This window comes from Calliphora vicina, chromosome 5, assembly GCF_958450345.1.
Source record: "Calliphora vicina chromosome 5, idCalVici1.1, whole genome shotgun sequence".
Taxonomy (NCBI): Eukaryota; Metazoa; Arthropoda; class Insecta; order Diptera; family Calliphoridae; genus Calliphora; species Calliphora vicina.
The window spans coordinates 102,847,255-102,869,907 of record NC_088784.1 but is presented as its reverse complement, the minus strand read 5'-3'; the positions used below and the strand labels follow the sequence as shown (position 1 = coordinate 102,869,907).

The 22,653-nt window shown below is 30.0% G+C and overlaps 1 protein-coding gene across 1 annotated transcript in view; it reads left to right on the top strand.

Moving 5' to 3' along the window:
• Dgk (diacyl glycerol kinase 1) overlaps nucleotides 1-12,237 on the top strand; it is a 201,471-nt gene extending 189,234 nt beyond the window's left edge. Inside the window, exons 19-22 of the mRNA XM_065513526.1 lie at nucleotides 7,875-8,030; nucleotides 11,086-11,314; nucleotides 11,377-11,558; nucleotides 11,691-12,237. Of these exons, the coding sequence (XP_065369598.1) occupies nucleotides 7,875-8,030; nucleotides 11,086-11,314; nucleotides 11,377-11,558; nucleotides 11,691-11,780 (657 nt within the window). The 3' untranslated portion in view covers nucleotides 11,781-12,237. The remainder of the gene's footprint in view (nucleotides 1-7,874; nucleotides 8,031-11,085; nucleotides 11,315-11,376; nucleotides 11,559-11,690) is intronic.
• The last annotated feature ends 10,416 nt before the right edge of the window (nucleotides 12,238-22,653 follow it).

Genomic DNA, 22,653 nt, shown 5'->3' with positions numbered 1-22,653 from the left:
TTGTTGTCTTTGCCATATAGACAAACGTAAACACTTATAGCGAAAGTTAAACATGTTTTTTGTTGTTGTTTTTGTTCTAGGGGAAATATACAATATTAAAATACTTTCTTTATTTCTTATTTTATTTGACTTTAGTTTTTCCTCTTACTACCCTGTAGAAATTGGTGTTTGAGGATGACAACTTTGCTAGCTATTTCATACTTTGAACATTCAATGATCCTTTTTGATAAAGTTAATTTATGCTGAAGGTAACCAACTGACTCCTGTACATTATCTTTCTCAAACAATATCGGACAGTCCGATTTTAATGAAATTTCCCATGTCATTTTGAAGGGTACATATCTGTCATTTATTCTCACTTAGTTATTGAACATTATAGTGTAAACAAACAAAGTTTTTTTGCTTTGAAAATATCGAATTTTTTACCAACAAAGCGTCATATGTGGGAAGTTTTGTTTTACACCGATTGCTTATGGTGAATGGGTTCCATTGGTTTCAACATGCGAGTGATGGTTTGTGCGGTTCAGAAGTGGTGATTTTGACATGGAAGACAAAGAAAGTTTGAAGCCCAAGAATTGGAGGCAATACTCCATGAATATTGTTGTAAAACTCAACAAGAGCTTGCAACATCGTTGGAAGCTACTCAAGTAGCAATTTCAAAACGTTTGTGAGCAGCAGGATTCATCCAAAAGCAGGGAAATTGGCTACTATATGAGTTGAAGCCGATATATGATTTTGCATTTCCGAAATGATGGTTGAACGCTATAAAAACAAGTAAGAAAGTATGGTCGGTCAAGCCCGACCATATAATACCCTACACTAAGTAAAAGAGCAAAAACAATTTTCTTTTTAAATTTCAATAATTTATATTTTTGAGTGATTTTCGGAAGTGGGCCTTATATGGGGGCTATGACCAATTATGGACCGATCACCATGAAATTAGGTCGTGTGATTTATGTCTCTATGAAAGTTTACTATGTTGAATTTTGTGAGTATACCAAATACCGATTTATGCACGTTAAAGTGATTTTCGGAAGCGGGTCTATATGGGAGCTATGACTAATTATGGACCGATCGTAACAAAATTTGGTGACATGAATTTTGTATATATAAAACTTATTTCGAGCGCAATTTGTGGAGATACATTTATAAATTAAACATTTATGACCGATAAAGTCCTATTTCGGAAGGACATTTGTATGGGGGCTAGGTGAAATAATGAACCGATTTCAGCCAGTTTCAATAGGCTTGGTCCTTGAGCCGAAAAAATAATATGTACCAAATTTGATCGAAATATCTTCAAAATTGCGACCTGTACTCTGCGCACAAGGTTTACATGGACAGCCAGCCAGCCAACCAGACGGACGGACATCGTTTTATCGACTCAGAAAGTGCTTCTAAGTCGATCGGTATACTTTAAGGTGGGTGTTAGACTAATATTTTTGGGCGTTACAAACATCTGCACAAACGCACAATACCCTCCCCACTATGGTGGTGTAGGGTATAAAAATACCTGTTAAAAACTGCCATGTCCGACTAGTATTTGTTTCTATCGATAAACGATCTCCCTTTTTGGTTTCCACAAAGCATATCCATCTTATACGATTTGTTGCAGTCCTAGTTATTGGAGTATCGTGCGTCTTCATGTATGATTTTACCATTAGATACAGTTTATATTTCACCAATATTTCTATGTATTACAGAAGGAATGACAAAATTAATATATTTATTGGTAGGTATAATAACTGAGTGGTTAGGAGTCTTTAAATATAACCTTCATAATGATATACGCGAGTTAAATTTAGCAGTTAAAATCCTGACATGAAGAGGTTTTGTAGCAACTTTCAACTTTCACTTGTTCCAAGATCTGCAGGGATACTATTACAAATGCAAACTAGAGCACATACGCAAAGATTTTATTAAAGTTACACACATATTTTATATACGATGGTGGTTCCATAAATTAATCTAAGTAACAGAAATTGTTAAGTTCAAATAACGACTTCATCAGTAAACATGACAGAAATATGTTAATTATTAATATCAGTTTCAATATCAATTTTCTACTTAATCTGATGTTAATTATATCTATATATTTGAAACATACATAATATTAGAATTGAAACACCAGAGTTTTTATAATTATTTGGAATTGAAAACTGGTGCACTAGGTTACTAAACAACAGTCCTTATTCGAAACAATAACGGAGCCACACATTTAACATATAAAAGCCACAAACACATACAAATTTCCATTAGGGTGGACCGATTTGTATTTAGGAAAAATGAGGTATCGAGGTTCCCAACTAAGATAAAAGTTTAGTTGGTTTGAGATGATAATTTCTCAAAATGTTTGGCATCAGTATTTGATTGAGCTGGATCAAAGGATAAAAATTACCTTTTTTAAGGATATTTTCATATTTCTGGAAAAGGAAACATATTCACCCTTATCGTGGTTGGCGTAAACGTTTTACGCCTACGACAATTTAGTAATAGATTAAATAAACAGTTTGCATTTTATCTTTAAACTAGTACGAAACTGTCGTAGGTGTAAGACGTTTACGCCAACCACGATAAGGGTGAATGTTTCGTTTTTACCTTTTAAAAACAGTGGTTTATTTAACTTTTGATTACAAATAAATGCAGTTTAGTAGTTTAAAAATTGTAACAACTCTTTATTTATTCAAATGTACAACAACAGTTTAAATAGTCATTCAGTGCTTTATACACGTTTAAAATTCGCATAAATACACACACTTCAATTACACACTTTAACCCATAAATGCATGGTTTTTACTTTTAGTTTTCTATAAATTACACTATACAACAAAATCAAATTGTTTTCAAAAATTACAAAGTCAGACTAATAAATTTTGAGAATTTTGAGGAGGCAAAAAAAAAGACACGTGTATCGGTGTTTTGAAAGTTTACATCTGAATTTCATTTGAGGGGGGGTTAAAGTTTCCCAACTCTAGCTCATTCTTATTGTTAATCGGCATAAGAAACCATGTGATCCTTACATTTTAGGTATAAAATGTGTTCAGCAAATTTATGTAAAATGTAACAGAGAACATTTTTGTAGAATATGTTAACCCTCTAAATCCTCAAGGCATGTTATGTAGCCTCGAAGGCATGGGTCTTTTTTGTCCTTTTAAAAAAGAGTAAAAACACCATTAAAACAGGGATTTAAGGGGTTAAAATGTTCCGCAAAAATATTATCTGTAAAAGTTTACTATAAGTCCCTGAATTCACCAAAACGGAAAATTCAATCATAAAGTCAGAAATAAGACATAACAAAAGAGAGCCCAGAGTTAATTTCGCATTTTTTTTTTGTGTTGTACAGTGCTATCAAATATTTATTTGATTTTTATTTATTATATTTCCTATAGCTTTAGTTTGATTTAGAATTACATTAGCTGAAACATATAGTACTCCATTTGATTTTGCTGAAGGAGAATCTGAATTCGTATCAATCTTATTTTCGTCTAAAATTAAGTGGAACTGGAATGTAGAAAATTGGCAACAATATGTATTTAAGTGTTATAATGTACAAGTATACACTGGTAATGCAGTTGATGTTTACTCTAACAGCGTCTATGATAAATTCAATCACTACTGCAACCGCAGCCAATATTTATAGGCAATGTCATCTTCATTCGAGTAGCCTCGATTGTTCTTAAGAGACAAAACTAGTATATTAGAATTCTAGAGCTTTCAAAGTTAATGTTACAAACAATGCTAATAACTGCATGCTATTAACATTGTTGATAAGTTGAAGCTTCTACAGATGGACATGTTTATAAACATGATGAATGTTGCAGGCAGCCGTAAACGACAGTTAAATTCAATAACAATATGAAATTTGGGTATCAAGTGAAAGGTTTTTAATAGAATGAATTAAACATGTATTTTTGTTGGGAACATTCACAACATTTTTTGGAACCACCCTAATGTACATAAGTATGTCTGTTTATTTATTTATATGTAGCTATATATGCATAGATTCCCATACGTTCATACATTTTGATTAAAGCCTCATTTTAGTGTTTTTTTCTTTCACTTCTTTTTCTGATTGCCTCCTTACACCATTTCCTTACATTGTTTAATGGCAGTCACATACACGCAACAAACACTCAACACACCATTTCATAGAGTCATAGTATTTAATGTCACAACTTGACATTAAGTGCAAACATGGGATTTCCATTTGCCATCATCCATGAGGACCTGAATACATACATGTTCAAATAAATGTATGCATGCTTAAACATATGAACATCCAAATATCACCAAACGACCCACCAACCGACCATCCATCCATCCATTCACTCACTCACCACTCATAGAGCCGAACAAACATTCTTAGCAAAAGTCTAAATGTTGTATTTATTTATTTTAGAGGTCATAGGGTGATAAAATTACATTACGTATTATTTCTCATGCCAAAGAAATTGTATTTCATTTCCAGCATTATCTACTCGTACGTGGGTACGTACATACATTCAAGTATCTGTGTTGTTGAGCCCAACCTCAACTTAATGTCAGCAAAGAAATACAAAACCCCACAATTTAAATTGAACATATTCTATCCTTAAGACTTGCTGACAGTGGCATGGATTAGTTTTGTCCCCAAAGTGAAAGTTATTTGAAATTTCTGGAGTTGAGTGAAATGTTGATTCAAAACAAAATGTTTAATTGGAAAGACATTTATTATTGCCAAAGGAATATTGTAAATGAAGAACATACGAGGACCACAACCACAAGTCTCTAATTTAGTTTAATTAGATAAGGTTACACAGTAAAATTTATCAAGTAAAGTAGGATTCTTAACCGGAAAATATTTTCCGGAAATATTTTTTAAGAAATACCCTGTTACAAGTTTTCTTCTTAAAGCAACAGATGTATTACCTCAAATTTATTTATTTTTCATATTCATTCTTATCCATTGATTTTTTTAGATATAAGCAACAGAAAATCAGTTAATTACACTGTGTATAATTTTTTGAGTCAACGGAAATATAAATATATACGGACAACAAAGACCATGCCTTTGTCAAAGTCATACACCTTTTTTATGGGCCCCCAAAGATTTGGGGCCTCAGTGTCATTTTGGCAAAAAAGTGATCATTTTTTCAGGCTCATATCTTGCAAACAGTTCGGAATTTTCATTTACTCTCTGTCATAAAAAACATGTCGAATCAAAACAAGTAAGAAAGTATGATATGATATAATACCCTACACTAAGTAAAACAGCAAAAACATTTTACTTTTAAAATTACAATAATTTATATTTTTGAGTGATTTTCGGAAGTGGGCCTTATGTGCGGCTATGACCAATTATGGACCGATCACCATGAAATTAGGTCTTGTGATTTGTGTCTATATGAATGTTTACTATGTTGAATTTTGTGAGTATACCAACATTTTTAAGCGATTTATGCACGTTAAAGTGATTTTCGGAAGCGGGTCTATATGGGAGCTATGACTAATTATGGACCGATCGTAACAAAATTTGGTGACAGGAATTTTGTATATATAAAACTTATTTGGAGCGCAATTTGTGGAGATACATTTATAAATTAAACATTTATGACAGATAAAGTCCAATTTCGGAAGGACATTTGTATGGGGGCTAGGTGAAATAATGGACCGATTTCAGCCAGTTTCAATAGGTTTGGTCCTTGGTCCGAAAAAATAATATGTACCAAATTTGATCGAAATATCTTCTAAATTGCAACCAGTACTCTGCGCACAAGGTTCACATGGACAGCCAGCCAGCCGACCAGACGGACGGACGGGCGGACATCGGACATCAGAAAGTGATTCTAAGTCGATCGGTATACTTTAAGGTGGGTGTTAGACCAATATTTTTGGGCGTTACAAACATCTGCACAAACGCATAATACCCTCCCCACTATGGTGGTGTAGGTATAAAAACTTCATCTTCAAGATCAAAATCGCAAAAAACTTTAAAAAATTCAAAATAAATTAGTTTGAAGCTGCCTAAAAGCATGCTTTAGTTTATAATAATTTAATAGTTTATGGGCCAAAACACTTAAAAACGGTGTTAAGAATCATTCCTAGGAAGTTCATATGTTCTAGAAAGTTGTTTATTGAGATCTTAGGTACATTTTTGTAGTTGATTATTTCCTTGAGTTTTGAATGGTTTGCTACCTATGGACCTGAACAGGTGAAAAAAGGTAAAAAATTTAAAACAATTTTTTAAGTTTTTTGCGATTTTTTGATTTCATATGTTCACAATTTTTGTTCTTTATGACAAGTGTAAATCAAAATTCCGAACTGTTTGCAAGATATGAGCCTGAGAAAATGATCACTTTTTTGCAAAAATTACACTGAGGTCCCAAATCTTTGGGGGCCATAAAAAAGATGCATGACTTTGATCACGTAGTGGTGTCCGTATATGGTTATTTTGTTTCGTGTTGCACTGTGTTTTTTTGTGTATTACGATTTAAACAGGTTCCATGTGATGGTCTGGTCAGCTCATAATAGAGCATTACCTTAGCGCCATGGATATTTGGCATTAGTGTCGATTCGGTTCTTATGCTTCGGGTTATCGCAAGTAATGATTCAGTGCAAAAATGATTTTCTTTTATAGCGTTCAACCATCATTTCAGATATGCAATATCGTCTTTCAAAGTCTCTCGCCTTCAATTATTTTCACTGCTTTTTATGAATAGCTTTTAATTGGTTTCGTTCAGTTAAATATCCATAAATTTTATTACTTAAATTGTTTTCATATTTTTTTTTAGCGGGAAAGCAATTAAAATTTTCATGGAAAAATTTTATTTATTTATTTATGTTTTTCAGATGCAATGTCAAAAATTCAAATTCTTATGGTTTCCAGATAATTAATTAGAATGGTATTATAGTTAAAACATTGACATTATAATCTATTATTGTTTTATCAGGTAGGCAAGTTTTAAAACAAAAGAATTGAATAAAAAAAACTACTTCATGAAAAACTTCATATTCAAAATTAAAAAGTATTGGGAATAAATTTACATAAGTATTCAATTCACACAGTTTATAAAGGAATTCATTTCAAATATGAATTTTTCTTCGGATCGGTTTGCACACAAAACTAACAATAATCAAATACTCTATCAAAGAACTGTCACTTTCTTGCTTTCTCGTTACAAGTTTTTTTTTAACGAACGAAATCCCATAAAATCCAGTAATAATTTGTACCAATTATTAAGTAAGCGAACATACTTATTATATTTTCGCTTCATTTAAGTACATTTATACTTTATTTTCAAGATTTTACTCAAGTAATTTATTTCAATGAACGTTAACATCATTATTTTGTAACACACATAATTTATCTTTACTTTATGCAAATGTATGGTGCTCTTACATATTTTATCAATAAATTATGGCCCATTTTATCTATTGCGTTGTTATTTAACACTCATATTAACACGCCATTTTATGTTTTCAAACTGGGAATATAGAATGTTTTTCGTTAATGCATTGATACTTATGAGTAGCTACAATGATTAAATTTTATTATGTTACGACTTGATTACAATTGAGACCACAACCTCTGTCGCAAAGCAAAACACAGCATTGTGGCTGGCGATATCGTTGCCAAAAAGGATTTTCTATTATTCTTGCAGCTTTTTCTCGGTTTTAACATAAAAAAAATGTTTCCTTTCGACTTAATCGGACCAGTAGTTAGAAGTTTCAGATTTATTATCACTTTTTTACTCAATCCGACCCGCTACGCGTCGGTACATATCGGTGAATGTCTACACTAGGATGATGTACAATATATAGTACCTATATATATTTTCTTTACTTTTTATATTGAATTACTTATATACTATGTCTTATTTCTTGTATATTTTTAGGATGCCGCAATTTGTGTTAAATTTCATTTGGAACGTGAAAAGAATCCGCATAAATTTAATAGTCGCATGAAAAATAAACTTTGGTATTTTGAATATGCAACATCGGAAACATTTGCCGCATCTTGCAAAAATCTACACGAACATATTGAAATTGTTGTAAGTATGAAAACGTGTCAAAGCATTTAAAATATACATAAATTCAAATTCACGCTCAAACACACACTTTAACACTCAACAAAAAAAAAAAATAACGCAACCAAACAGCGATTTGGTTTTATACATCCAGCTAATGGTTAATGGGTATTGTTAACCCATTAGGAGGACCCCACAAAAAAAGTAACACTTTATATGAATCCATATAATAAAGTGGATCTTTAATATAAAGTGGATCTGGGAGAGATTAAATGTGCAACTTTACGACACTCTGTAACAGATATCGGAAGTAACCCAATCACAACTAGTTATGTTTTTTGGGATATTAAAATGCTGGTCACAAAATTGTATTAAATTTGTTTAAAATTCATTGTTTAACCCTTTAATGAATATTGTTGCCAATTGTCTACATTCCAGTTCCACTTAATTTTAGACGAACATAAGCATGATACTAATTCAGATTCTCCTTCCGCAAAATCAAATGGATTAAGAAAAGTATCAGCTAAATAAATTCTAAATCAAACTAAAGCTAAAGGAAATATAATAAATAAAAATCAACTAAATATTTGATACTTTATAGAAAAATAAAAGTAAAAAACATGCATTTAAGGGTTAATTGTTAACATTTGCCACAATTGGACATTAGGGTGGCCTTATTATACACTTCTGCAGTTTTCTAAACTCCCAAGATCTAAAATTGTTCTCCATCATCTAAAAATCAAATGGTGTGTGAAAATTGCACCTTCAAATTTTATTTAAATTTAAAGTTCTCCGCCTCTATCAAAAACATCCTTTATATACAGCATTTAAAATTTGCATTTATTACCCCCTGTCTATACCTGACAAATTTTTATCATGATAAACGTCAAACGTCAAATAAACGTCACGAAACTTCCCTTGAAACTTTTTTTCAAGATGATTTCAATAGAAGAAAATAATAAAATGTTACTATATGAAAGTATTTAGATCATATTACAACATTTTAAAGACAAAAATAACAGTTTAAACTGATTGGCCCATAATCATAGTCAGAAATAAAGAATACTTTAAGAGAATTAAACTCGACATAGAATTAAACATAGCCAAGTTAAAGTATACTTCTGACGTTGAAGTCGACTTTAAATATAAAACTAGCTGAAGCTGTTATTAACTCGTTTAACAACAGCATCAGCTGTTATTCACCAAATAAAAAAGTTCGGCACAAAGTAAATGTTTAATGTTACAAGATATTGGTAGAGATTTTGCAATTATTGTTGCAAAATTTTTGGTACTAATTTATCAATAAAATTAGTACCAAAATATTCTAATTATGATATTCATCTTATATATTTCATTTTTCCACAACAAACTACTTTTTTTCTTTAGTTTTTATTTTAAAGTTGTTTCAAAAATGAACCGACTTTAGTGTTTGACTATGATTATGGGCCATTATATTTAATTTTTTAATGTTTTAAGCTAAAATTGACTCTGATTGTTTTTTTGCTATTGTCAAATTGTTTATTGACACCGAATGTATATTTTCTATTCACTTTTTTAGTTTTTGTATACATATTTTTGTATTATAAGAGAAAAATCTGTCACGTACAGTATGTCACGTACGATATTAAATTTTATTTATTATAAAATCATCCAAAGATTGTATTTATTTAAATATGATGGATTGTAAAGGAAAAATATTTCGTTTAGTGTAAAAAATTAAAAGAACGCCCCTCACAATTCGAATATTTTCCGTTCCGTTTTATGTCACGTACGATATACACTTATTTCGTTCAATATTTTGGACAACAATATTTCGAAAGAACTTTTTATTATTTTAAAATATAGTACCCTCTGAATGGATCATAAAGATCAAATTATTTTTCAGATGCTCTTATTTTTGCAAAATCTATTCCTCCCTATAGGCGTATAAATGTCACTTACGATGATATGGAATTGCACATATGTAATGAGAGACAAAACACAAGCAAGTCGTATAAAAAACACAAATAGCTGTTATCATCTTAGTGCTGGTTCACACATGTCAAGTTTACTTGCGCAAGTCTTGAATTTGTAGATGAGAGATGACAGGAGATTGAAAACATTCCAGCAGTTAAGCAAGAAGTCAATTTATCCCTTATATACATTAATTATCACTAATGTCTGATCACTTGGCTGACTCCAATTTATAGATTTTGGGTCATTTGACATGCATGTGCTCTTTGTAGTACAGAGAAATGTAAATTGGTTACCTTATACATACCAGGTAATCTAGCATAAAGTGAATTGTCACTTAAGTGTCTCTAAGTAATCTAGAGTGTAGTGGATTTAAACGCTTATTTTGTACAACATTTGTTTTAGTAATTCGTACATCTCATACATTTTATTTTCTTTTTGCTTAATTATACTGAAATTCCATGTAACCTAGGGTGAAGTCAATTGTCACTTAAGTGTCTCTAAGTAATCTAGAGTGTAGTGGCTTTAAACGTTTATTTTTTACTTCAATTTAGAAAGTAGTTATTTTGCCTACCAGAAGTAATCTATTGGAGAGTTGTCGGAGGAAGGTTTGTTTACAAGAAATCAGTTATTGGATGTCTATGAGATATATTTTTAACTGACTATTTGTGGTCAATCATCACCCGTACATGTCACATTAACTAGTTATGTAGATCATCAAGTAACCAGTTAGGTACCTAGTAAGGTAACTGACTCTATGTAACCGGTATTGACTACTTTCAACCAGCTATCAGAGAGTAGGGGGTCAATTGACCCCTAAACATTTTCTGCAGGGTTCAGCTAGACCAAACATTTTAATAAATGGTAGCAAAAAACGATCTCAAACTTGAAACATTTTTTGCTACCATACAAAAGTAGGACCTTCCTACTGTGCACAAGCATTTTACTATTTAATTATAAATTGAATTATATCATCGTAGAGAGCGTCAGTGTTGGAGCATCATTATTGAAAATCGGCATGATTTGCCATAATTATGAAATTTCAATACAATAATTTAACAATTTGCTGCACATTACATACCATGTGTCATAATCATAATTTATTTGTTTTACAATTCATTTATAGTGTGATGGAGTTTCCTTGGATTTGGCAAATGGACCTCATTTACAAGGTGTGGCTCTACTCAACATTCCATACACCCATGGTGGTTCCAATTTGTGGGGAGAACATTTATCGCAAAAACGTATACGCAAAAGTGCCGGTCCATTTCGTAAGGGCAAAAAACTGAAATCCTCCGATAAGGAACTATCAGCCACTAGTTTTAATTCGGTAGATCTATCGGTAGCAACACAAGGTAATTTGTTTATGAAAAAAATTGTATTATTATTAAATTTTTTTAACTTAACGTTTTTTTAGATTTTGGTGATCGTTTAATTGAAGTTATAGGCCTGGAAAACTGCTTACACATGGGTCAAGTTCGTACTGGACTTAGGGCCTCAGGGCGACGTTTAGCCCAGTGTAGTGAAGTGATTATAAAAACTCGCAAAACGTTTCCCATGCAAATCGATGGTGAACCTTGGATGCAACAACCCTGCACGGTAAGTTTTTTAACAAAGAAAACCAAAACATCTGGGTTAATTCACTAAATTCCTAATATGGAATTAAAAAATGTCAGCCATTCATTCCAAAAATCCATTGAAAATACTTATGATTATAATTTTTCTTTTCAGATTAAAGTTACACATAAAAATCAAGTTCCTATGTTAATGGCTCCACGCTCCGAAAAGGGTAAAGGTTTCTTTAACATGCTGTGCAGCTGATTCAGACGCAGCGTCTCAACCAGTTCCATATTGCGACGCGAACATTTTACTACAACAATTACTACTCCAACACATTTTACAGAAACCACCGTCCAAAATACAGAATACTAAATAGCTTTATATATAAGAAAACACAAAAAAACTAAAAAAACACATAAAACCACATGAATATAAATAATTAAATTAATTTAATTTATTAAAGATGAGTAAGCTAAATTTATTTATTGCATTTTATGTTTGTTTTAGATTTTAAATTTTACTTAGGAAACATTCAATTTTGAACACCGGTAGTTACTAATCAACCAACCAAATTTCGCTTTAACAATACTTTATTATTATTATACCGGTGAAAAAGAACAAATATTTTTTTGTATCTAGTCTTTATTTAGCATTAATAGCAAAAATATTTATAGAAGAATTTATTATATACAATTTAAGTCTACTTGAAAAAAAAACACATTTAAAAAAGAAAAACACAAATTCAATTTATTGAAATTATAACTATAAACTAGTCGTTGATATTAAAATTAAGATATTTTATTTATTTATTTAAATTTAACTAATTATTTAGTTTTAAATTAAATCAAAAGAAAAACACAAATAACTAAGGCATTTTAGTATAGAATTTATTTTAAAAAATAGAAACATGAAATGGATTTAAATTTTATAATATAAAAGTACATTTAGGTTACGTTTGTAAACTTTGTAAAATTTTTAAACCGTTTAAATCTAAATTAATTTAAGGCATCACTGCCAATCAGTTGCATTGGAAAACGTTTTTGAAGATTAAATGTTTACTTTGCTGCAGCAATACCAATATTACTGGATTTACAAACGTAGCCTATTTTTTTTAAGAAAGGATACTTAAAATAAAAAATATTAAGTTCCATTGAATTAAATTTTTCAAAATTTTGATACAAAATTAAGATTTTCAAAAGAAATTGCCTGGCAGTTCCTTTCTTTGTGTCAAAAGAAAAGTGAGTCAAATATATAAGTAGAAATATTCAAAAATAAAAACTATTTTATACAAGATTGTTCAGATATTTTTAATATGTTTGTCGATTCCAATTTCAAGTCGTTCAAATACCTTTCATCTATATATATAAAAATTAAATGGTCCATGTATGAAATGTCATCACGTGAGAACGGCGGGAGCGATTTGACTGATTTTTTTTATTCGATTCGAAATTTTCAGGAGTTGGTTTGTAAAGAAAAAAATTTGTAAAGAAAAAAATTTACGGCTAAAACCGGCTTTTTTAAGTCCAGTCAACTGTAATAAAAAAGCATCTAAAGTATGCAGTACAAATTTAGATATTTTATTTGCAGAGTTGGCTACCGGGCGAAGCCGGGGCGGTCAACTAGTTTGATATAAATCAGGAGGTTTTTTTAATAAACGAATAAATTTAATTAAAGACTATTGTCTTTAATTGAAAAATCAAACATTTTAGAGAATCGTTGAAACTGAATTCAGATTGCTGTATTTCTTTTGGGTTTTTAAATGAAAAAAATTAGTGAGAAAAAAGCCCATGAATCCGATATCTTAGGTTGCCATGTTGAATGAAGCACAGGTTTTTAGATAAAAAAATATATTATTTTTCAACATAGTCTTCTTTGAGCTTTATGCACTTTGTCCAACGTTTCTCCAATTTTTTTATTCCTTAAAAATAAGATTTGTCGAGGTCATCAAAATATGATTTTTTTTTTTTTGAGATAATTTCATCTTTGGAGTCAAATATCTTTCCGCCAAGACATTTCTTAGGTTTGGAAACAAGAAATAGTATCTCCGGGATAAATCTGGAGAATTCAAGCCATCTTGCGAAAAACTTTCACATACCCAAATGATCATTCAAAATTGTAACCAATGAGCCATGTGAGATGCCTATGGCTTCCACTATCTCTCGCACTTTCAATCTCCGATCGGCCAACACCATATCGTGATTTTTTTCAATTGTTTTGCCTCAACTCAGTGCTTGTACGACCATATCCATATTCAGTAAACCACTTTTTTACCATTGAAATTGATGGTGCAGTATTCCCATAGTATTTATCAAGCTTAGCCTTTATTTTTAGTGACGGTTTTTTTCTTAATGAGCTTAATGAGCAGACGAAATTCAAGTCACGAGGTAGTTTCCTATCAATGGCTGTCAAACACAAACAAAATGACGACGCTTGTTCATATTTTTTGACAGGAGTCAACTGACATATGCCTGTTGACTGGAATTGTATTGCCCTATTGCCGACTTATGTGCATTAAGTTTCACAATTTCTAACTTATGTATATTATTAAATCCAACACTAATTAGAGTCACAAGATTTTGGACATTTTTATACAATATACAATATTATTGAACTTCCTATCATATAGCGTATATTTTGAGACATTTGATATGTATTTGTAGTGCAGTGAGCAGTCAATTGGTTACTTTACATATCCCATGTAGTCTAGCGTGAAGCCAATTGTCTCTAAGTAATATAGAGTGTAGTCTCTTTAAACATTAATTTTGTACTGCACTTTTTTGTAAGTAATTCGTACAAACTGGTTTTATACAAATTATGTTAAATAATTCTCATACAGTACATTTTCTTTTTTCAAGAATTTCCCGGGAAATTGTGCGAGAATTCCCGGGAATTATTTTCCTTAGTTTTATGGTTTGTTTATTGAACTTGACTTTCTCTAAAATATGCTTAAAGCTCCAAAACAAATGCAGAAGATTCATACAACAAAAAATATTTAACCAAATAGACCAATAACAATAACATTTGTTCATTATTCAAGCTTTCCGACAGTCTTATTGAAAAAGGACATGCTCGTGTTAAAATATCCAGTCACGTAACTACTCCAATTTGTTTCCCTTCTTATAATTTTAACAAGTTTCGCTCATATTCGTGTTGTGTAAATCTGAATAATCTATCGCGATTTGTCCATGGTGTCTATGAGTGCCGACCACTACTTTATAGGATTGCAATTCATTATTGAAGTTGGACAGACTTATTTATACAAATTTAATTTAAAAAACTGAGTGTTTTTCATTCGTCTCTAAGGAATAGCCAGTTAGAATTTTTCTTGGAAATGGAAATCTTTTTAATGACTTTAAACATGGTTTAACAAAATTAGCAAAATTTTAAAATATAATTGAATTTCTTATAATATTTTCAACAATTTCTATCTTATTTCAAGTATCCTTTTAAGGCATTTTTTATTTGCCTGCTTATTTAGTTTTAAACATAACTAAACTTATATATTACACAATGTGTCCAACAAAACAATTTGTAACCAAAAGGAGACCAAAATAAAAGAATGGAAAACAAAATGAAATTTATTTTAACAAAACACTTTTTTTTGTAAACTACATATAGATTTATAGAAAAGAAATACAAAAACTGAAAACATTATAAGGCAAAGCTAAAGTTAACATATTCAACAAAAAATATATATATACAGATAGATACATATACACAAGATAAATACAATATACAAAATCATTTATTAAAATTTAGATACAATTTTGTGGAAAAATGACATTTGTTGTGTGTCTACCACGATAAATACTCCGTCAGAAATGAAATACATATATGATTCTCATATAGTCTATATACATTTTATGTTCCACATTTATCGGACTAAAAACTGCATAAATGTCAAATGTAAATTAAATCAAAATTTTTCTTAACTCCTTTAAACACTGAGTTTTTTTGTGGCCTGATGCAGGCTATCAACACATTCCAGAAGAGATGACAAAATTCACTATTTAACTTACATAAATATTTAATTGGTAGTATTCAACTACCTTACAATTCTGAGTTTCTGGTAGGTATGTATTTCTACATTACTCCTCATTAACAAATAAACCCATCCATCAATTTCTTTATTAATCTGACCGGCTTTTTAAACAAAATATTATTTTTTTATTTAACTACATACTGCATTTTAACTAAATATTTTAATAACAAACACTACAATATTTTTTTTTTTAAAAAATATCCTTAATATAATAATTAAAAAAATATATATTTATGTATACACTCAAATAAAATATTAATATTACTATAGTTTAAGAAAATATTTATTGTAAAAAGAATATAATGATAAAACAAAATGATTTATATCACAAAACAAGGAAAATGGTGCAGCTTTAACAAATTAATTATAGACAAATGAAAAATATATTTATTGTAAATAATAGTCAAATATAGATACAAAATTTACTATTAAGGATTTTTAAGTTATGTTAAACTTTTAAGTTTCTGTTAACGAGATTTCTAATCAGAGCTTTGAACTAATTAATTCAAGTTGAGTTCTAGTTCAGTTCTAGTTCAGTTCTAGTTCAGTTCTAGTTCAGTTCTAGTTCAGTTCTAGTTCAGTTCTAGTTCAGTTCTAGTTCAGTTCTAGTTCAGTTCTAGTTCAGTTCTAGTTCAGTTCTAGTTCAGTTCTAGTTCAGTTCTAGTTCAGTTCTAGTTCAGTTCTAGTTCAGTTCTAGTTCAGTTCTAGTTCAGTTCTAGTTCAGTTCTAGTTCAGTTCTAGTTCAGTTCTAGTTCAGTTCTAGTTCAGTTCTAGTTCAGTTCTAGTTCAGTTCTAGTTCAGTTCTAGTTCAGTTCTAGTTCAGTTCTAGTTCAGTTCTAGTTCAGTTCTAGTTCAGTTCTAGTTCAGTTCTAGTTCAGTTCTAGTTCAGTTCTAGTTCAGTTCTAGTTCAGTTCTAGTTCAGTTCTAGTTCAGTTCTAGTTCAGTTCTAGTTCAGTTCTAGTTCAGTTCTAGTTCAGTTCTAGTTCAGTTCTAGTTCAGTTCTAGTTCAGTTCTAGTTCAGTTCTAGTTCAGTTCTAGTTCAGTTCTAGTTCAGTTCTAGTTCAGTTCTAGTTCAGTTCTAGTTCAGTTCTAGTTCAGTTCTAGTTCAGTTCTAGTTCAGTTCTAGTTCAGTTCTAGTTCAGTTCTAGTTCAGTTCTAGTTCAGTTCTAGTTCAGTTCTAGTTCAGTTCTAGTTCAGTTCTAGTTCAGTTCTAGTTCAGTTCTAGTTCAGTTCTAGTTCAGTTCTAGTTCTAGTTCAGTTCTAGTTCAGTTCTAGTTCAGTTCTAGTTCAGTTCTAGTTCAGTTCTAGTTCAGTTCTAGTTCAGTTCTAGTTCAGTTCTAGTTCAGTTCTAGTTCAGTTCTAGTTCAGTTCTAGTTCAGTTCTAGTTCAGTTCTAGTTCAGTTCTAGTTCAGTTCTAGTTCAGTTCTAGTTCAGTTCTAGTTCAGTTCTAGTTCAGTTCTAGTTCAGTTCTAGTTCAGTTCTAGTTCAGTTCTAGTTCAGTTCTAGTTCAGTTCTAGTTCAGTTCTAGTTCAGTTCTAGTTCAGTTCTAGTTCAGTTCTAGTTCAGTTCTAGTTCAGTTCTAGTTCAGTTCTAGTTCAGTTCTAGTTCAGTTATAGTTCAGTTCTAGTTCAGTTCTAGTTCAGTTCTAGTTCAGTTCTAGTTCAGTTCTAGTTCAGTTATAGTTCAGTTCTAGTTCAGTTCTAGTTCAGTTCTAGTTCAGTTCTAGTTCAGTTCTAGTTCAGTTCTAGTTCAGTTCTAGTTCAGTTCTAGTTCAGTTCTAGTTCAGTTCTAGTTCAGTTCTAGTTCAGTTCTAGTTCAGTTCTAGTTCAGTTCTAGTTCGGTTATAATTCAGATTAATTTGAAAATTGAATTAAGAATTAATTCTGTCGAACCTTTGCATAGAATATTGACTAGAGTATTTACAAAAAAATATTTTCGAAAACCTTACTTTGCTAGCTGAAGAGTCATTCAATCGCCTCTTAAAGACATTATCGAAACAGTTAGCTTTCGAAAAATTTACCGCCCACTTTACTTTTTGAATGGCATTTCCAGTTTCAGTACGCATTTACATTTTCCAATACATATGTATATTAGCGTGAAATTCCTACTTCGCGCAGTCTTTTTTTACTAAAAAACCATATGAAAAACTCAAAATAACTCTGATACTTTGTCAAATGTCAGTTAGATAGAATCTGTAGATAACCAAGTAACTGAAAGTAATTTTCTTATTTGAAATAATTTCGATATCTAAATCATTCTTCGAATTCGTTCAATCACGAATGCGGTAATTCGGCCTCTGAAATATGAAGGCACTAGATTTCAGCAATATGCTGACATTTGACATAGAATTTCAGCAGTTGGAAAATTCTGTACGTTACAAAAAATCCTGAGCTAGGTTTTGTTAAAGTGTATTCTAGTCAATAATCTATGAATTTCTTATAAAACACTTTTATTTAGTTAATATATAGCAATTGTTAGTTATTTATTTTCCTAATACATAATTCAAATTGGTACGCATTAATTCTACAAAAAATTCGAACTAAATCTTCATTAATTAGTTCATATCAGAAATAAAAATTGAAAAGAATGCAAACAAGATTTACTTCCTGGGCGGAGTATTCGAACTTTTTAACGAATAAATACATTGAATTTCGAAAGGGTTTTCCGTCGAATCAAATTACCGAAACTATTTTTCAAACTATAATGACTTTTCTTTGGAAAAGTTTTCAATGTTTAAATTGAATTGAAATTGTAATTATTTTAAGATGTCATTTCAAAAATGGTTCTGGTAATTTTCTCTCAAGAAAATTCTTTTCAATTTTCGGACTCAGTTCGATTCCGAGTATAAAGAGAATAAAATGTACTTTACTAAAAATCAACCGACTTTCACAAACATTTTTTTTGGAACAGCGTAACCAATTTTAATTAAACTCGTTCGAATATTTATAAAAACAAATCTTTATTCATTTAAATTTATACTTTTCATTAAAAAAATAATATTAAATAAACAAATTGTAAAATTTATATACATATTTCATGGTCTTAGGCAAAACACTTGGCCATGAAGTAGTAAAAACCACAGTAGGAGTTAACACTAATTATAATTAAACACATAAGTAAATTAAAAATTAAATACTATATAACAAATCTAGAAACATAATTTAACAAAAAAACAAAAACCTAAAATTTAGATACAATTGTAGCGTAGAATAGAATCTCTGCTAAAACAATGAAATTAACTAGTCAAATAGTCTAAAACAAATTAAATATACATATAAACTGCATAATTAGTTAATTAAACTAAACAACAAATTATTCATAGACAAATTAGCCATATCTTAAGTTATTTTCAAAGTTTCTATAATATATATTAAATGTATATTATGTCAATCCTATATATTAATACTAAAAAAAACTATATAAGCACTCGGTAGTAATAATAAATAATGTCTAATTAAATAAAATATATAAACATATGTGCAAATAAATATGTTAAAAATAATAACAAATATAAATAAATAAATATATTTTAATTTCTGTGGAAACCAGAGTTTTATTTCATATTAAGCTTCCTGCGTCACGAGTAAAATATTAGGTGAGCAGAATTTAACAGAAAGTAAATTTAATTTTAATTTTTATTTCATCTATCTATGCATATTAGAGTGCTCCAAAAAAATAAAATTGCGAATTTTGACCGTCCCCCCCTCTAGAATTGTTCTATGTATTGTAGAAACACATTGTGTAAAATATTAGGATGATAGGATAACGTTAACTGGTGGCGCAACGACGCTGAAGTTTTGAGGTTCATTTACAAGGGGAAAATATGCAATTTTTTCAGTTTTTGTAAAAATTTTGCCATTAAATAATGACTTTTACAATTTAATTTAAAAGAATCGAAATGTGTACGTAATTGTCGTTATAATAAGATATAAAAGACAAAAATTGGTGAAAAAATGTTAAAGTTATTAAAAAATCGCCAGGCCATTAACGTGTCTCAGGCCACTAGAACAAGAAATTTATGAACAAAATTAACATATTTTGAGAAATATTAAAATAAAAGCTTATTTTTACTTAAAATATATCCATAGTTACTTGTATATGAGTTTTTGTCCTCGTAGGATATCGTTAATCTATTCGCAGGTATGACCAAAAAAATTAAATTTTTTTAACGGCAGTTTCAAAACTCCAATTTCAAATTTTTAAAAATTTTGTTAAACAAATTTCAGAATTTGTTGATCATCACATGGGGATTTATTGACAACATAATAGGGAATAAAAATGTGAAAAAAGTATGTCAATACCTCCTATAGTTTTTCCGTACCTGCGATATAAATTTTGCGATTTTCGAGAAAAACTAATTTTTCGGCCATATTTTGGGGAATGACCAGAATTTCCTTACTGTAATGATTTTTAAGTAAAAGCTATTCAGAATAATATAGTCCAGGTAATTTTAAATATAGTCTGAAAGTTTTACTAAATTCGGAAAACTTTAACCCCTAAATCGTGAAGGTCAAAGGTCAATTTTTTCAATATTTGGAATTTCTCATGGAAAGATAGCGAAATATTATATATTTTTGGGCCGATTTTGATGAAACTTAAGAAAAATATAAAATGAAGTCTAGTATTCACAATAACAGTACAAAAATGGAAATTAACCCTTAATAGCACTTGGGGTCCAAATGACCCTCAACTTTTAAAATCACGAAAAACACATTCATTTTGACCCCAAGTACTCTTAAGTTTTTAATAACTTTAAAATTTTTTGACCGATTTCTGTTTTTTATGTCTCATTAGAACGACAATTACGTACACATTTCGATTCTTTTAAATTAAATTACAAAAGTAATTTTTTAATGACAAAATTTTTACAAAAACTGATAAAAATGCATTTTTTCCCCTTGTAAATGCACCTCAAAACTTCAGCGTCGTTGCGCCACCAGTTAACGTTATCCTATCATCCTAATATTTTACACAACGTGTTTCTACAATACATAGAACAATTCTAGAGGGGGGTCGGCCTGTACCTAGAAAGTTTTTTTCGTCCATACAATCTTGGAGCACTCTAATGCATATACATATATAAAAATCAACTTAGGTTTTTACTGAAGGAAAAATTGACCACGCCCACTTTTTTTGATTTATCTAAAATCGGAAAACAGCTGCACCTATTTGGCTAATTAGTTTTTAAATGTTTGTATTGAAATTCGTAAGAAAAATAAACTGAAATTTTTTATAAAAACTTAAACAAATTTTTGGAAAATTTCAAAATCTTTGAAAATTGTTTTAGTATGCCCTCACCTAGGCCTACAACCCCCATTTGGAGCTTTTTTGTAGCAGAGTGTTATTAATTAAAATACAAAAACGAGATCACGAGAAAATATCCATTGAAATAAAATTACATAACAAATAAAATTACTCATTCGTTGTCATACAAAAAAATTAATTTAGAGGATGTAAACACATTTTTTATAAAAGGGATTCATATTTCTGACCAAAAATCGATTGTTTATATAAAAACTCAAAATATTTAAATTCGCTAATAACTTGGCCAATAAGCGTTGAATCAAGAAAAGGAGCTCGATCCGTGATCACTCCTATTTCTGGCCAAAAATCGATTTTTTTATATAAAAACTCAAAATATCTAAATTCGCTAATAACTTGGCCAATAAGCGTTGAATCAAGAAAAGGAGCTCGATCTGTGATCACTCATATTTCCGAACAAAAATCGATTTTTTATGTAAAAACTCAAAATATATAAATTCGCTAATAACTTGGCCAATAAGCGTTTAATCAAGAAAAGGTGCTCGATCTGAGATCACTCATATTTCTGACCAAAAACGATTTTTTTATATAAAAACTCAAAATATATAAATTCGCTAATAACTTGGACAATAACCGTTTAATCAAGAAAAGGAGCTCGATCTGGGATCACTCATATTTCTGACCAAAAATCGATTTTTTATGTAAAAACTCAAAATATATAAATTCGCTAATAACTTGGCCAATAAACGTTTAATCAAGAAAAGGAGCTCGATCTGTGATCACTCATATTTCCGAACAAGAATCGATTTTTTATGTAAAAACTCAAAATATATAAATTCGCTAATAACTTGGCCAATAAGCGTTTAATCAAGAAAAGGAGCTCGATCTGTGATCACTCATGTTTCTGACCAAAAATCGATTTTTTTATATAAAAACTCAAAATATCTAAATTCTCTAATAACTTGGCCAATAAGCGTTTAATCAAGAAAAGGATCTCGATCTGCGATCACTCATATTTCTGACCAAAAATGGTTTTTATATATAAAAACTCAAAATATCTAAATTCGCTAATAACTTGGCCAATAAGCGTTGAATCAAGAAAAGGAGCTCGATCTGTGATCACTCATATTTCTGGCGAAAATCGATTTTTTTATATAAAAACTCAAAATATCTAAATTCGCTAATAACTTGGCCATCAAGAAAAGGAGCTCGATCTGTGATCACTCATGTTTCTGAACTAAAATCGATTTTTTATATAAAAACTCAAAATATCTAAATTCGCTAATAACTTGGCCAATAATCATTTAATCAAGAAAAGTAACTCGATCTGTGATCACTCATATTTCCGAACAAAAATCGATTTTTTTATATAAAAACTCAAAATATCTAAATTCTCTTATAACTTGGCCAATAAGCGCTTAACCAAGAAAAGGAGCTCGATCTGTGATCATATATAAAAACTCACAATATCAAAAATCGTTAGTAACTTGGTCAATAAGCGTTTAATCAAGAAAAGGAGCTCGATATGTGATCACTCATATTTCTGAACAAAAAACAATTTTTTATATAAAACCTCAAACTTTGCTAATAACTCTATTTTTTATATAAAAACTCAAAATATCTAAATTCGCTAATAACTTGGCCAATAAGCGTTCATTCAAAAATCGATTTTTTATATAAAAACTCAAAAAATCTAAATTCGCTAATAACTTGGCCAATAAGCGTTTATTCAAGAAAAGGAGCTCGATCTGTGGTCACTCATATTTCTGAACAAAAATCGATTTTTTATATAAAACCTCAAAATATCTAAATTCGCTAATAACTTGGCCA